Genomic DNA, 16931 nt, shown 5'->3' with positions numbered 1-16931 from the left:
AGCATTTGACCAGCCATCTGTTTATCTTTCCAAATGTCTCTTAAAGATGGAGATGAAGATGAGGAAGATGAGGAGGAAGATGAAGCTGGTCCACCTGAAGGATATGAAGAGGAGGAGGAAGAGGAGGATGAAGATGAGGATGAAGCAGGTTCAGAAGCGGGAGAGGGAGAAGAGGAGGTGGGCCTCTCATACTTAATGAAAGAAGAAATTCAGGTGATTGGAAACTTGGTGTTTGCACTGATGATGGTTTGGGGACAGGCAGAGGGCTGAAGGGTGAGTCGTGAGTTGGTTCCTAACCTGTGGGTAAGGTCTGTCCGTCTTCTCTCTCGGCTTCCTGCTGGGTGCTCCATAGTGTATGACAACCATGGACACTTGTTAGTTTTGATTTTGCTTTTTAGCTCAAAATTCCCAGAGTAGGAAAACAGTAAGTCTCAGCAGCTGCCAGAGGATAGTGGACGGGAGAAGAAAACCAAACCAAACCACCATGGTGTAAAAACTGGTGCAGAGGTCAGACACATGTTGGACAAGCAGTCACGTGGCAGGAAAGGTGTCTTAAGAGAAGGAGTATGGAAACCCGAATTATCAGAAAAAGCTTATTTGTTCTGATCAGCATCCAAAGAGAGAAAAGGAAAAGGCAAAGTTGCCTTTTTGACTTGGGCCTCAGAAAGGTGTAAACTTAGCTGAATCTCATAGTGGTTCTACAAGGACTCCATTGCTTGTTGCTGTTTATATCCCAGGTGTCCTTCAAATTGATTCTGCCCTCTGTGGCGTGGGGTGGTGGAAACATTTGTGAGTGTCTGAGTCTGTACCCTGGTTGACACGTAACAGACACTCCAGAGCCCCGAGATGTCTTCCTGCATAGCTTGGTGCCCCTGCATCCTGCAGCTGCTTTTCTCCTCATCCTTTTTTATTTTAAAGACCGGGTTTCTGTGTGTGTCCCTGGCTGTCCTGGAACTTGCTGTGTAGACCAGGCTGGCCTCAGTGACATCTCAGTGCCCCTTTATATTATGCGTATATGGCCATTACTTGCCCTCTTGAGTGCTATAATGTCCCTGTTGCCACCAAAGCATGCTTCATTAGCTGTAGGGTTTTTTGTTTGTTTTTTTTAATGTAATGATGGTTATGTAGACAATATCTGGTGAATGGTTCTTGTTTTTTTCCTGATACTATTTTTAAATTTGAAAATTTAAGGCCTTAAACTTGTTTGGCGCTTTGTAAGTCAGAAACTACACAGACATGAAGAACAAAACTCGTTTAAGCATCTTAATTTATAGGGGAACCTTTGTAGTTTCCTCCAGCAGACAGATAGCTTGGCTGTTTCTCATGTCTGTTTGGTAAAATAAGAGTCTCCTGGTTTCGTTTTATTTGCATTTGGCCTTGTATGTTCTCTGTCAGTAATAGATATACTCTAAAGTATAAGTAGGAAGTACTTTAAAAGTTACATTTTGAGCTGGATGGTGGTGGCGCATGGCTTTAATCCTAGCACTCAGGAGGCAGAGGCAGGCAAATCTCTGAGTTCGAGGCCAGCCTGGTCTACAGAGCTAGTTCCAAGACAGCCAAAGATACACAATGATGTTTCGAAAGACACCCCCCCCCCCCCCGAAAAAAAAAGTACATTTTGTAGTGTGTGTGTGTGGGGGGGGGTGTTGTTTTTATTCTGCACCCCAGGCTGCCATGCAGTCCCCTTACCTCTGCCTCTGGGGTCACACAGACATTCACTCCTGCCTTAAAAGTTACTTTCAGCCAGCTGTGGGATGACTACACTGAATGTTGGGGAATGTTAACTCAAAATGATATAGCCAAACATAGATTAGAAATTTTGGAAATATACATAGCATTAAGTTAGTGCAAGGCCAGGAACATTTTCATTCTGGATGGGATTGTTTAGGCGCTCAAAAATGAAGTTTTGGCTTAGCTAGGTGTGTGGTAGCTCATGAGCATCACTCTGGGAGGGTGAGGCAGCAGGGCTGCAGGAGTTTAATGATATCATAGGCTTACCTAGTGTGCCCCAGGATAGCCCAGGCTACAGAGGAACCTTGTCTCAGAACAAACGAGCCCACAAACCAGAGTTCTTGTTTTTAGGAGCACCAGAGGCCACTGGTGCTCAAAATAAATGAGAAGGGAATGGTGTGTTTGATTATGCATTGTGTTTTTTCCTTTAAAACGTATTATTATTTATGTATGAGTATTTTGTGTGCATGTATGTCTGTGTGAATGGTAACCATAGAGGCCAAAGAGGGCCTCGAATCCCTTGGAGCTGGATACAGATATTTGTGAGCCACGATGTAAGTGCTAGGAGCAGCACCCAGGCCCTCTTTCCAGGTGGTTATTTTTGCCTTTTAAGATGGGGTCTTGCTATGTGACTTAGACTGTCTTTGAACTACTGATCATCCTGCTAAGCTTCGCAAGGGCTGGGACTATAGGCCAACACCTGGCACATTCCATTACACCTTTATTTATTTATGTTAGTTTGTTTTTGAGACAGGGTTTCTCTGCATTGTCCTGGAACTCAGGGATGCTCCTGTCTCTGCCTCCCGAGTCCTGGCCTGACCATGACTGGGTTTATGTGGTCCCGGGGATCTAACCAAAGGCTTCTTGCATGCTAGGCAAACATCCTCCCGATCGAGTTACAATCCCGAGACCCCTGGTTAGCTGTTTTTTATTTGAGCCTTGTATTTCTTCCCATTTTGGCTGTTCTTCAGAGGAAAGGGATTAATATGTATCAAGGACTTTTTGTCCTTTAGGAATATTGGGATGTACGTCATACTGTTCATATGTGAGTCAGGAAGCAGTTCCCACTAACAAGGCAAAGGTCATCACAGCAGTGAGTGACTTTCTGCTGAATGCTGAAGCTTTATTGAGACATCAAAGGATGACTTTTAAAATGCCTTAAAACTTCAGTCCGAAAAAACACAAGCAAAAAACAAAACAGCAACAAAACATCAGACCAAGTAAATTTTGTTTAAACAGAATTCAGATAGTGCTTTATGTCTGTGCTTCCTGAAGCATCAATGTGGCTAGTCTGTCAAGTGTTTTTTTTTTAAATTACAAATGGCTATTATTTTTGCATCTTTAAGATGTTTAAAATGCCTCTACTTCCTTTCCTCTTTCCCTTTTCTGCTCTATTTTTCCTTACCCTTCCTCTCCCTCCCCTCCCTTTTCTTGTCCCCTCTACCCCCCCCACTTGCTTTTTTTCTCTTTTTCTCCTGCTCTTCCTTTCCCTTTCTGTCCCTCTCCTCCATACTTCCTTCCCCTTTTCATTTCCTTTAGTTTAAGAGAACAGAGTCCCTGGTTTTTCTTAAGGTCTGCTTCGTGGAGTTTCCTGCCCCACTGTCCCTTTGGTCCTGTAGGGGACTGGGTCCCTGGAGGTGATGCTGTGCACTGTTACTCGGGAAATGAACCGAGGAGAAGACGTGCAGGCTCATTCTCTGTTGTGTTGCAAGGCGTAAATCAGTCTAAGGTGCAGGACCCTGTCTCACTGCCTTTCTGTCTTCTTTTTTGTTTGTTTGACTTTTTAAGACAGGGTTTCTCTGTGTAACAGCCCTGACTGTCCTGGAACTCTCCCTGTAGACCAAGCTGGCCTCAGACTCAGAGTTCCTTCTGCTTCTGCTGGAGTTAAATGTGTGTGCCTTGACTATTGATTTGTTTTTTAAAGATTTTTTTTTCTTTTATGTATTATGTACAGTGTTTTGCCTGCATGTCTGCCTGCAGGCCAGAAGAGGACGCCAGAGCTCATTACAGATGGCTGTGAGCCACCATGTGGTTGCTGGGAATTGAACTCAGGACGTCTGGAAGAAGAGCAGCCAGTGCTCTTAACTTTAAGCCATCTCTTCAGCCCCCCCCCTTTTTAAAGTGTGTGTGTGTGTGTTTTGTATGCACGTTTCTGTTTTTGTGAGTGTTCACAGGTGTATGGGCAATGACATGCATGCAGAGGTCACAGGACAACTTTTGTTGTCCATCCTCAGCTTCCGTGTTTGCCATGCTTGCTGACCCACACACTTGGGGGTTCTCTCTGCCATCTTTTATCTCTCCAGTAGGAAAACCAGGACTGTAGCTGGACACTGCTGCCCCCAGCTCTATGTGGGTCTGGGAATCTAACCTCTGCTCCAGGTCACCCAGCTCTATGTAGGTCTGGGAATCTAACCTCTGCTCCAGGTCACCCAGCTCTATGTGGTCTGGGAATCTAACCTCTGCTCCAGGTCACCCAGCTCTATGTAGGTCTGGGAATCTAACCTCTGCTCCAGGTCACCCAGCTCTATGTGGTCTGGGAATATAACCTCTGCTCTGGGAATCTAACCTCTGCTCCAGGTCGGGTTTGCTTGTTTGTTTTTTGAGGTACGGTTTCTCTCTGTAACCCTGGGTGTCCTAGAATTCTTTAGGTAGACTGGACTGTCCTTGAACTCACCTCTGAGGTGTCCTTGAACTCTAAGGTGAGTTCAAGGCCTACCTCTGCCTCCCCTGACCCGCTGGGATTAAAGACCTGCACTGTGCCCAGCCTTCAAGCACTGTTAACTACTAACATTCGCTGCTTACATTTTGTGCTGAACTTGGAACTTAGTAAGACTGGCTGGCTAGCAGGCCCGGGATCTGACTGCTTATGTTTCCCCTGCGTCACGGATGTAGGCATTCACCACTATGTCACCTTTTATGTGGCACTTGGCAATCTGAGCTCACTCAGGTCTTCATAGTGTGCGGGCATCTCCCCAGCCCGTGCCTCAAATGGGTTTGAGATAGTCTAGCTCTGTAGCCCAGGCTGGCCTTGAACTTACAGTCATCCCATCCCACCTATAGAGCTGCATGTATGCACCACCACACATGGCTCTGTTGTAGATAATAAAATATATTGTATATAATATATATACACCTGAAGAGCAGTAAGCTTGTGTAGTCGTAAGATGGAGAGAGGCTTGGCTGGTTGTTTTTTAGATACTTAGTACCAAATCTGTCTGATGCTTAGATATTTGTAGCATAGCTAAGATCACAACAGTAAGTGCAAAAGGCTCTGAGCAGTCAAAATATAAGTAATGAAAGTCTTCCGAGCCTGTTTGTGTCGGAGAGTATTCATTTCGTGTTGGAATTAGACGTTGTGTCCTGCGTGTTCACGTCTGATGCTCTGTTCTGAGTCTGTGGCAGCATAAAATTACAAGAGTAACTGACGGTAGAAGAGAGGGTGTAAAACTAGAAGAAGAGACCCAGTTGGAGGCTGGAATTATTTTAAAAAGTAGAGAACGGGCCAGTGATGGCTTCACTGGTAAAGGCACTTGCTGTGCAGGCCTGGGGGCCTGAGTTCAATCCCTGGAACCTACGGAGAGGTGGAAGGAGAGGACTGACTCCGAGTTGTCTGCTCATTTCCACACGTATTCCGTGGCACGTTCCCACACGGCATGTACAACAGTAGTATGTACACACAACAATAATATGTGTTGTAGAAAGGAGAAAACCATCTTACATATATTAAGAAGTCTGAGGAAATTAGCATATACTAATAATTAGAATGTTCATGGTCAAACAGTCTTTTACTAAAAAAATTGGGCTGGAGAGATGGCTCTGTGGTTAAAAGCACTGGCTATTCTTCCAGAGGACCTGAGTTCAGTTCCCAGGAACCACATGGTGGCTCATAACTGTCCATAACTCCAGTTCCAGGGGATCTGACACCTTCACACCAATGCACATAAAATAAAGTTAAATAAAATTTTAAAAAGATCAAGGGGATGGGCAGATGACTCAGTTGGTAAAGTGGGTACCTTATAAATATAAGGACCTAAGTTCAATTTCAAGAATCCCTTTAAGAAAACAAACAAATAAAAAACAGCTAGATAGTGATGGTACACAGAGAAACAGTAAACAGTCTTTCCTTCTTTTTTTTTTTTTTTTGACAGGGTTTCTCTGGAACTTGCTCTTGTGGACCAGGCTGGCCTCGAACTCACAGAGATCTGCCTGCCTCCGCCTCCTGAGTGCTGGGATTAATGCGCTACCACTGCCTGGCTGAAACAGTGTTTCTAAAGCCAAAACAAAACTGCATGGTGGCAGCCTAGGAGAAGTGGAGACAGGTGAATCTCTGGGCCAGTACAGGCCACGTGGCAGGTTTAGGCCGATGAGGGGCCCCGTATCAAAAAACAGTAGATTATAAGTGTAAGGAACAATACCAGGGCTATCCTCTGGCCTCATAATGCCTAAGTGCATACATATGAACCCACATATATGTGAGCATGTACATGCAAGCATGAATGCATAACACAGGATGATTATGATGGTCATGTTTTTAACCATGTCAGGCTGACCTGGAACTTTCTCTGCCTGCCTCTGCCTCAAGGCATGCACCATTCTGTCTGGTGTTATGCCGTGTCTTTATTATACTTGTAGTTTGACTGAAGGTCCAGGTGAGATCACCTGGCATTTTCTATATTTCGTTGATGCTCAAAATTTCAGAGTTTTGGAACATTTTGGATTTCAGATATTTGGTTCATTTTGCTTTTTTTAATTTGAAAACAGGTCTAGCGAAATACATTTATTTATTTAACGTATGATGGTATTTGGTGTCGGGGTTCATATCATCTGTGGCTCAATCTGTAGAGTACCTTGTTTTTAAAATAGTCAAGACCTGCTTCTGTTATGGTGGGCAGATGTGGCTGTTTAAAAGTAAGCTGGGGGGCTGGAGAGATGGCTCAGAGGTTAAGACCACTGGCTTCACTTCCAAAGGTCCTGAGTTCAATTTCCAGCAACCACACGGTGGCTCACAACCATCTGTAATGAAATATGCTGCCCTCTTCTGGCCTGCAGGGACATATGCAGGCAGACCACTATATACTTAATAAATAAATAAATCTTAAAAAAAAGAAAGTTAAAAGTAAGCTGGACAGTGATGAGTGCTTGTAATCCCCATACTCGAGAGGCAGAGCCAGTACTGGAACGTAACCACGCGTCAAGATAGAGGTTAGCCTGGGCTACATCCTGAGACCCTGTCTCAAGCAAACAAGCAGTTTAAATCACACAGCTCAGGTGCATCTCCCACGTCGTGCTGTCACAGTTTGAGCGCTCACCAGCGCATGTGCGGTGGTGCACAGCACAACACAGGACATTTGCGTTGTTGGAGAAAGTTTCCTTAAACAGTGTTCGTCTAAAGCACTGTGTTTTTAAAAATGTAGATGCTTGGGTCTGGAGAGATGGCTCAGAGGTTAAGAGCATTGCCTGCTCCTCCAACCCTCTGTAATGAGGTCTGGTGCCCTCTCCTGGCCTGCAGGCATACACACAGACAGAATATTGTATACATAATAAATAAATATTAAAAAAAATGTAGGCGCTTAGTTAGGTTCAAAAGCAAAACTGACAGAAACTGTCCTTTCTAGAACACAGTGGACTATAATTTTTTATTTTTTTTTTTGGTTTTTCTAGACAGGGTTTCTCTGTGGCTTTGGAGCCTGTCCTGGAACTAGCTCTGTAGACCAGGCTGGTCTCGAACTCACAGAGATCCGCCTGCCTCTGCCTCCCGAGGGCTGGGATTAAAGGCGTGCGCCACCATCGCCCGGCCTATAATTTTTTTAAAATATTTTTTTATTTATTATGTATACAATACTCTGTCTGCATGTATGCCTGCGGGACAGAAGAAGAAGTCACCAGAATTCATTACAGATGGTTGTGAGCCACCATGTGGTTGCTGGAAATTGAACTCAGGACCTCTGGAAGAGCAGTCAATGCTCTTAATCTCTGAGCCATCTCTCCAGCCCCATACATGGAACAAGATTTATTCATACGTGCTCCAGCCCCTGGACTATAATTTCTTTGCTCCAGTTGGGATTTGTTAAACAGTAAATGCCCAAGTCATGGTTCATTTCTTCTCACACTGAATATTTGAATTTGAAGGATGAAGAAGATGATGATGATTATGTTGATGAAGGGGAAGAAGAGGAAGAAGAGGGTAAGTTGCATCAGTCTTAAGCAATTCTGAATCTAAAGATAACACATGGGATGGATTATTGAGGACTGAGTCTTATGGGGATCTCTTCTGGTCCCTTTGGTTTTGTTGTTTATCATAAGGTGCCTTGAGAAGTAGAGAAGTGTTTGGAAAGAATTTTAATTCCAGTAAAACAAAACAAAAAAGCCAGCTTGTTACTTGTACTTAAAAAACGGAAATGAAAGCAAGGCACAGTGTGTCCCAGCACTTGGGAAGCAGAGGCAGGTGGATCTCAGTGTGAGGACAACCAGGACAGCCAAGGATACACAGAGAAACAAAAACAAAAGCTTTGTTCACTTTATTGCACTCTGGAATCTCATTTTGTAGAGCCTGGTACCTCAGTCCAGAGAGGAATGGCTGACCCCAGATGTCCCTTTAGTTTCGTCTTTACCTCGCCCTTCACACTGGTGTTTGCATAGAGTCACACTGATGTCAAGCACTTAGAGTCTTCACCTGCCTTTGCCCATGAGGTTTGTCAGGTTCTCTCAAGTTCGCTTATACTCTGAAATTGGACGACATTTTAGAGTGAAACAATCGATAATTTTCTCTTGCCATTTATTTTTTTTCTTTCTGAGATTGAAAGCTTTGTAACTTAACAAAAATTCCTTTGCTGAAATGATCCTATATACTTCCGTTTTAGAAGAAGAGGGTGTGCGGGGAGAGAAAAGGAAGCGAGATGCTGAAGATGATGGAGAGGAAGACGATGACTAGCCCCTCCAGGAAGAGGTTGCTCCTGGGTGTGCAGTAGAGCAGCCATGTCTTGTTTCTTCATGTATGATAGCTGTCCCTAGAGGTGATGTGCAGCTTTTATAGGAAAGTGTGGTTTTACTATTTGGCCTTACCATTCCGACTGAGATCTGCTTGTCTGTTAATCATAATGTATGTAGAAAAAAATTTTCATTCATCTTCCCGTTGTGAAATTCTCTAGCACTGTATTTAGATTCTGGATTTTTATAATTCATGCTTAATGTATTAGACATTTTAGCTCATAATTAAAACATGGTTGCTTTTACACAGGCCTAGTCTGGTGCATTTCATTCATAGTGTTTTAAAGTTATTTATAAATTAACAATACACTCAGCTGTAATATGAAATGGCAAGTCTCTTGAGTGATAAAGCTGATTTTTTTTTTCTTTAAGAGATGATCCAGAAATCAATAGCTTGAAGGCAGTTTTGGGGGCTGGGTGGTATGTGAGAGCTTTCCTGTCACGGTTTGGGAAGTAGACGCAGAGTGAGAGGGTTCTTTTCAGCACCATGGCCGCAGATACAGTTAAGGCTGCTAGGGAGACTCGCAGGGGAGCCCTGCTGTGCCAGCAGGTTGCTGGTTCAGGTGTGCGCTGTCTCCAGCTGCTGTCTACCCTCACCCTCCATTGCTTCATTCCTCTCCATAGCCAAAAGAGAGCTGGCAGAGTTGTGGACACCCAGGAAAGTGTTTGGGTTTCAGACACGTGGCGTGGAAGAAATTCTGTATCAGTTGAGCAGTGTTGAGCGCTAGGCATGTGAGGAGACAGGCTTTGCTTACTGTCAAACACGCGAGCCGTGCCAGGCTAAAGCCTTCTCCTTTCTCAGAGGCTAGACCTGAGCTAGACCTGCTGATAACTAATAATGCCTTCAAGTCTAATTACTAAGTTGTTTTCCTGGCTGATTCGGATACCAACGCTGTGAAGTATTTATTATATTTCTGAGTAGAACCTTTAATTATTCTTCCTATAGTTTCAGAGTGTGATCAAATACAGCATTTGATTGGAATATAATGGCAGTTGGAGGACTGTATGAAAATCAGTATTGAAGTTGGGCTTTATTTCAAGTGGTTGCCTATTAACAATAGAACATTGGAGTAAGTGTATGTGCCCCTCCATGGCCACTACGTAAACGGAGTTGACAGCTCCCTTTTCTTGTCCCAGAGGCCCCAAGTTCAAGGCAATTTGTTCTTAACTCTTGGCCACTGATTTTTCTTTTCCTTTTGTATATCTTTTTTTTTTTTAAAGTTACTATCAGCAAATTAATTAATTCTTTGCCTCTACTGGGACACAGAAATTGTTCATAATAGTGGACTGTTGCTTTTTAAATTTAAGATGTTTGACACGATATTTTAAAATAACAAGTATAAAAATATTTGCAGAGAAGCTAACAAAGTTGCATATCTGAAATAAACATGTTCTAGATTCTGTGCCGGTACTGGGATCTCCAAGAACTACCGTTTTCCTCATTTCAGTCACTGGAACGCCTGCTTCTAGTCCCTAAGAACTCTCTCGGCACACGGTGCCAGGTTCAAAAATAAATGCTTATTTTTAAAAAGGAAATCTATATATTGACTTTTTTAAAATCAATCATCTATTGTGCAATCAAAATTAGAGTTCTTGGGTTTAAAAACAATGACTAGGGCCTCCAAATAACCATTAAGACTTACTTAGCTTTGTGGGTGGTGTTTTCATGCAAATGAGCAAGGGTGGGCTCTGTTGTGTAGTTCTGAGTTCGGTTTTAAGGCTCTGTACCGCCTGTGTACACAGTATGTTAGTCCTTAGAGACTGGAATTACTGCTTTTGTGCAACTGTATTTTGAATAAAGCCACCTCAGTGTTAAACACAAGGACAGGCAAACTGATTGTGTGTTCTTTTTTTCCTGACTGCTGTAATTTGAAACTGAATTGCTTTGAATAAATCGAAGAGTTGTTAATAATGATTAGCTTCAGTGTTTGATGTTCACGCTCCAGTAATACCATAAACTCTTTCAAAGTCTTTTTTTTTTTTTTTTTTTTTTTGGTTTTTCGAGACAGGGTTTCTCTGTGGCTTTGGTTCCTGTCCTGGAACTAGCTCTTGTAGACCAGGCTGGCCTCGAACTCACAGAGATCCGCCTGCCTCTGCCGAGTGCTGGAATTCACCACCGCCCAGCTCTAGTCTTTAAAAACAGAAGTGGCGGGAAGGTTACTCAGACTTAGTTGTGACAACAGGTACTAGGAAACTCATCTTCCCAAGGAGGGTAGTGGTGAGTCACGCCTTTAATCCCAGCCCTTGGGAGGCAGAGGTAGCCAGTTTGAGACCAGCCTGTTGTCCAGAGTTCAAAGATAGCGAAGAATCCACAGAGACACTCTTGTCGCATTAACTAAAACAAAAGCTCATCTTCCTCATTAATCTTTTCAGAATCAAAAAAAAAAAAAAGATCTGAATTGGCTCTAATTTACCTTTTGAGTTGCAGGTTGAGTTCAGAGTTTTTGAACTATGGCATGGACATGGGTTTTTCTAGAATGAGAGCCCAAGCATTTTCCCATAATATCTTAATTCTTACGTAGGTTTTTTTTTTTTAAATCCCTAGTTTTGGGTTTCCCCTAAGTAATCTTTTTTTAATTTATTTATTATTATGTATACAATATTCTGTCTGTGTATGTCTGCAGGCCAGAAGAGGGCACCAGACCCCATTACAGATGGTTGTGAGCCACCGTGTGGTTGCTGGGAATTGAACTCAGGACCTTTGGAAGAGCAGGCAATGCTCTTAACCTCTGAGCCATCTTGCTAGCCCTCCCCTAAGTAATCTTTTAATTTGTTTTGTTTGTGGATGATTCTGAAATGTATTTTTGTCCAGTTAGATATAGTGCTAAGTAATGATTCCATGCTTATGGTTATATATTGAGAAAATTTTAATGATTTAATTCTGCTTCTGGAGAGATGGAAAATACTGGAGTGTTTTTAACTACAGGTAACTGAAATTTGTGGTTTTGTCTTTTTTTTTGAGGGGAGGGGATAGTGAGTGTCACTTTAAGTAGAGCAGACTAACCTTGAACTCAGATTTGTCTGCCTCTGCCTCCCAAATTCTCAGATAAATGCAACACCAGTATGGACACTGGCTTTGTCTTACGCTTCTGAGACACCAACAACTTGGTGTGTGCCTCCTGCCTGTAGTCCCAGCATTTAGGAGGTCAAGGGAGCTGAAGAATTGCCACAGTTTAAGGCCAGCCTGGGTTCCAGAGTGAGACTGTCTGAAAACAAACATTACTTCCTTTAAGGAAAATAATAGAACCATAGAAGTTTTCGGTAAAATTATTAAGTAATAAATCAATTTGTTGTGATTCAAAACTTCCTATTTTGAGACAGGGTTTTTCTGTGTAACAGAGCCCTCTGTTCTGGAACTCTTAGTAGTCCAGACTGGTTTTGAACTCAGAGATCCTCCTGCCTCTGTCTTCCTACTGTTGGGATTAAAGGCTTATACCATCATATCTACCTGAAAACACTGTTTTTCTTTTTTCTTTTTTTTTTCTTTTCTTTTTTCTTTTTGTTTTTGAGACAGGGTTTCTCTGTAGCTTTGGAGCCTGTCCTGGAACTAGCTCTGTAGAACAGGCTGGTCTCGAACTCACAAAGATCTACCACCAAGACAGTTTTTCTTTAGATCAAGTTGGCCTCAAACTCAGAGATCTGCCCGCTCTGCATCCCTAGTGTTGGAAAACAACAACAAGGTCTCACCAAAAAAAAAAAAGCTTGGTGGTGGCACAAGCCTTTAATCGCAGTGCTCAGGAGGCAGAGGTGGATGTCTGTGAGCTCGAGGACAGCCAGGGCTACACAGTGAAACCATGTGTGTGTGTGTGTGGGGGGGACGCTGTCTTGCTAAAAACATTCTTAAGTACTGTTTATTCCCTGCTTTGTTAATGAGAGGCTTTGAATTACGTTTCTATCTACTTGCTCGAGACTTCTGTTTCTAGCGCTGGATTCAGCGATGCCCTACGGCTGTCCCTCAACAGAAACTGCAGCCTTTCCACGGTCCATCAGCCTGGGACCTGAGAGCCTGTGCCCTGTGGCTGGACATCCACTGGAGTTTCTGTTCTGTCCACTAGCCTAACTTAACACAGACCACATCACAAAGTGGTAATTGCAAGGTGAGCTTTTATCTTGGAAGAATCTTTAAAACCACCAAGGTGCTGGTAAAATACTTACGTAGACTTAGGTTCTCACTATCGCTCTGGCTGGCCTAGAACTCACAGATCCACTTGTTTCTGTCTCCTACACTTCAGTAAGGTGTGTGCTTCCACGCCCAGCACTGGTAAAATACTTTAAAAAGATTTAGTGATTGATTTTTAATTCATGAGTATGTGTGTGAGCCGTCAGATCCCTTGGAACTAGTCTTACAGGCTATGTGAGCTGGTAAGTGACCTAGTCTCTTTGCAAGAGAAGCATGTGCTCTTAACTGCTTAAGTACTTTTACTTTGTACAAGTCTTCCTTGGTAAGACCCTAAAGTAGAAACCCCAGGTAAGAAAGACAGGTATGTATTTCAATTAATTTCCATGAATATTTCCTTTTTTTTTTTTTTTGTGGAGTCATTTGGACTTGGCTAGAACTAGAAACATTGGCTGACATAGGCCGCCAAACAGGCTCTGGCGTAAGGACCTGCTGTTCCGCCTTCGGTGTTGCTTGTTTTCTGATTACTATATTAAATACTTAGACTGTAAGAGCAGCCATGATCTCCGTCCTCTGCATTGCCTGTGACTTTGGCCTGGGTAGTCTCCGCCCACATTCACAGCTCAGGGAGGCCATTGGGGGGGGGTTCTCCACCCAGAGAGAAGGGCAAGCACATGGCCTTTTGACATCAACGTTCATCAACAAAGTTCACACTTGAAAATATGAAATCGAGGTTGTTGGGTTTTTTTTTTTGTGTGTGTTTATTTTTTTTTTTTTTCGAGACAGGGTTTCTCGGTGGCTTTGGAGCCTGTTCTGGAACTAGCTCTTGTAGACCAGGCTGGCCTCGAACTCACAGATATCCGCCTGCCTCTGCCTCCCGAGTGCTGGAAATAAAGGCGTGCCCCACCACCGTCCGGCAAGTTTTTTGTTATAAGCAAAAGCAACCCCAAGTGTTTTGAGTAAGTTTGGAATTTTATATTAGGGCCACAGCACAGGGCCAATGTAGAGAACTATCAGAATCGTTAGAAAAATTAATAAAGACCTGCAGATGAAGCTGCTTTAAAAGCTTTTAGTTTTGTGAGGCAGGATCTCAGTCTAGCCTAGGCTGGTTTCTAATAGTTCTGCTTCACCCAGAGTACTGGGATCACATGGCTTGAGCAGCTCCAGTGGACACGGCCACTTGCAGGCCAGCAGCTAGTGGAGCAGGGGCAACAATAGGCTTCTGCACCCTGCCTCCCTTTTCTGAGAATATTGAATTAAACCCATTTTTGCTGTGCTGAGAATTATTTGTAATTAGTAGTTTTACTGGATAGGATTAACGATAAGGATTTTTTAAAATTCAAATTTGGTAACTTTTGTTTTGTTTTTTCGAGACAGGGTTTCTCTGTGTACAGCCCTAACTGTACTGGAACTCGCTAAGTAGACCAGGCTGGCCTTGAAATTAGAGATCGCCTACCTCAGCCTCGGGAGTGCTGGGATTAAAGGCGTGCGCCTCCAAAGCCAGGCATATTTTTTTTTTTTTAAACAAAGCCTTGCATATCGGAATGTGGCGGGGTTCTCGGGATGCGCTGGACGCCAACCTTTAAGGAGACTCCTGTAAGGCGGCATTTCCCACCGCGATCCTCGGGGCGAACCAGCGTGCGGCTCCTAACGGGTCTGGATCGGTTCTGGATCTGGTAGAACAGGTGGTGACATTGATCTAAAAGATCTGGCGACTCAGTCCCCTGCCGCAGTCCCTGGGCACCTCGACCGATCCCACGGTATTTATTTTCCGTTTTCTAGGTGCTGCTTCTACTGCAGAGCGTCCTGTAGACCTAAGATCTCCGCCGAGAATGCCGGCCGGCCGGCCGAACTCCCGTCCCGAGCTGGCGAGGGCGGGTGGCGTCACGGAGCTCCTGGCAGACAGGATCCTCCCCGGGACGAACGGGAGTGGAGCGCAGACCCGACCCCGACGGCCCGAATCCGTCACACGGGCGCCTTTCTAAGTTCGATTGGGCCACCAACGCCGCAGCGCTGATCATGTGATAAGGCCCCCCCTTCACGTGGCTAACCGCCTGCGCATGCGGAGTCGCGCCGGAAGCACGGCTCTCTAGCTTCCGCATCCTGGATTCCGCGCATTCCCGAGAAGGTTCTTTGTTGTTCGTGTTTTACTTTACGATTCCTAATTTCAAAGTCTAACGTTGGAATATATCGCCCAATCCTGGTTAGCCAGTAATGGGAAACAGCAGCGTTATGTGTCTTTTCAAGAAACGAGAGCTAGTTTTATTTTTAATATTTTAAAAGTTTATATTGATGTGCACTAGTGTTTTGCCTGCATGTGGATATATATGTGCGCCACGCCTATGCCTGGTGCCCACGGAGGTCAGGATCGGGTGTCGGATCTTGTGAAACAGATGCCTGTGAGCCGCTGTGGGGTGCAGGGGATTGAATCCGGATCTGGAAGAGCACCCTGTGCTCTTAATCAAGAGACATCTCTCTACCCCTAACTAGTTTTTAAATTTAGTCATTTTGAATGTATTTATTTGTGTACGTGTCTCGCAGGAGTGGTCAGGATAACTCGGGGAGCCCGTTCTTCCCCCTGTTGAATTCTGACGAGCTAACACAATCTGGGAAGCAAGCGACTTTATGGACTGAACCATCTCAGCTGGCCTTCAGTTTTGTTTAAATTCTGTTTGGAACTGAGGCCACTTTTGCTTTGCCATCTTGTTTTAAAGGGTCTCTTCCAATCGACCCTTAGGTACACGCTTTCACTGGCCTTGACTTCTCGTCCTATCTATCCCCCTTTCCCAGTCCTGGAAGCTAGAACTGTCGCCTGGGGGTGGTGATGGTGGTGGGGGTCTTTAACCCTCTGAGTTGGAGGTCAGCCTGGTCCGCATGGAGAGTTCCAGGATAGCCAGGGGTACACAGTGAAACCCTGTCTCAAAAAAACCTAAAAACTAGATCAGTCAAGTTGTGTACAGTTACTGGGGGAAAAGCACTGAAAAATGACACCCAAGCCGCACAAATCAAGTCTTAACCCACGCTAGCTTACATTGCGGGAACAAGCGATTTCCACTGGGGAGACTCTGTAAAGGCCAGTGGAATTCGGATTTAATTTTTTCCCCTTTAGTCATCGCAGATGAATGTAGTTGTCAGAAGTACCAAATGAAGAAAAACTGCTGTTAGATTATTTTTATTATGATCAATAAGCTACTTTAGAATATTTGCATCAGTTTCTTTTGTGTGGTAGAAGTTTCTTTGGAGTTACGGGAAATGTGGAAAAGGTAGGAGGGTCTTGAGGTGGAGGCCAGCCTGGGCTACATTGTCCTACCTTCAAATAACCCAGGAGAGGGACAGTGGGTTAGAGTGCAGCACAAAGCTTATCCTTTGGTCCCTAACCAAATGGTAACACACTTGGATTTTTTTTCCTCCTTCAGAGACAGGGCATCTCTATGTAGCCCAGGCTGGCCTGAAACTCACTATGTAGACCTGGCTGGCTTCGAGCTCACAGAAGTCTTCCCTCTGTTGCCTCCCAAGTGCTGACATACTTAGACCTAACAGGACAAGACATTGTTTTGATTTTATATCCTTATCCAGAAACATTTTAATCTAAAAACAAACAAATGCCCCAAACTATTTTGCCCCTTTTCACAATGGTGCATGCTGCAAGTATAGCTTAGTTAACAGTTGCTATATTTATATATACATGTATATATATAAAATAGTGAATCTTGCCTACACTATTTAAAAAAAATTGCCTTTCTAGTTTTCAATTGGCAAAAATATATCCACCCTAAAAAACCAAACAAAGCTATTGTATTCAAACTGTCCCCCCCCCCCAAAAAAAAAGGAGAAACTGAGAAAACAAACAAGGGCAGAATACCTTTTTACTGGTGTCGTATGGATTGATCTGACCAACGCCATGTGCTTTCCAATCCCCTTTCTAGTGTGAGACAATTAGGATGGTTGCTTTGAAGGCCTCAGATTACACTCAATGTCTTCCTCTTCAAAAAAAAATAGTACAATGAAATATTTTAAAGAATTTAGTTATTTAAAAGATGGAGGAAAGGAGCTGGAGAGATGGCTCAGTGGTTAAGAGCATTGCCTGCTCTTCCAA

The 16931-nt window shown here is 43.8% G+C and overlaps 1 protein-coding gene across 7 annotated transcripts in view; it reads left to right on the top strand.

Annotated features, from left to right (window-relative positions):
* The window catches only part of Anp32e (acidic nuclear phosphoprotein 32 family member E), a 36918-nt gene extending 26288 nt beyond the window's left edge, over window positions 1-10630 (top strand). For 3 of the 7 annotated variants that reach the window (XM_075978115.1, XM_075978111.1, XM_075978116.1), the window contains exons 5-7: window positions 47-213; window positions 7861-7915; window positions 8592-10630. In XM_075978115.1, the coding sequence (XP_075834230.1) occupies window positions 47-213; window positions 7861-7915; window positions 8592-8662 (293 nt within the window). In that variant the 3' untranslated portion in view covers window positions 8663-10630. Of the gene's footprint in view, window positions 1-46; window positions 214-7860; window positions 7916-8278; window positions 8386-8591 lie in introns of those variants that run through there. The other 4 variants (XM_075978114.1, XM_075978110.1, XM_075978113.1 and 1 more) reach the window with 3 other exon arrangements.
* The last annotated feature ends 6301 nt before the right edge of the window (window positions 10631-16931 follow it).

Source organism: Microtus pennsylvanicus, chromosome 7 (assembly GCF_037038515.1).
Source record: "Microtus pennsylvanicus isolate mMicPen1 chromosome 7, mMicPen1.hap1, whole genome shotgun sequence".
In the NCBI taxonomy this organism is placed as follows: Eukaryota; Metazoa; Chordata; class Mammalia; order Rodentia; family Cricetidae; genus Microtus; species Microtus pennsylvanicus.
The sequence above is the reverse complement of the archived record's forward strand: the minus strand, read 5'-3'. Positions and strand labels throughout refer to the sequence as shown.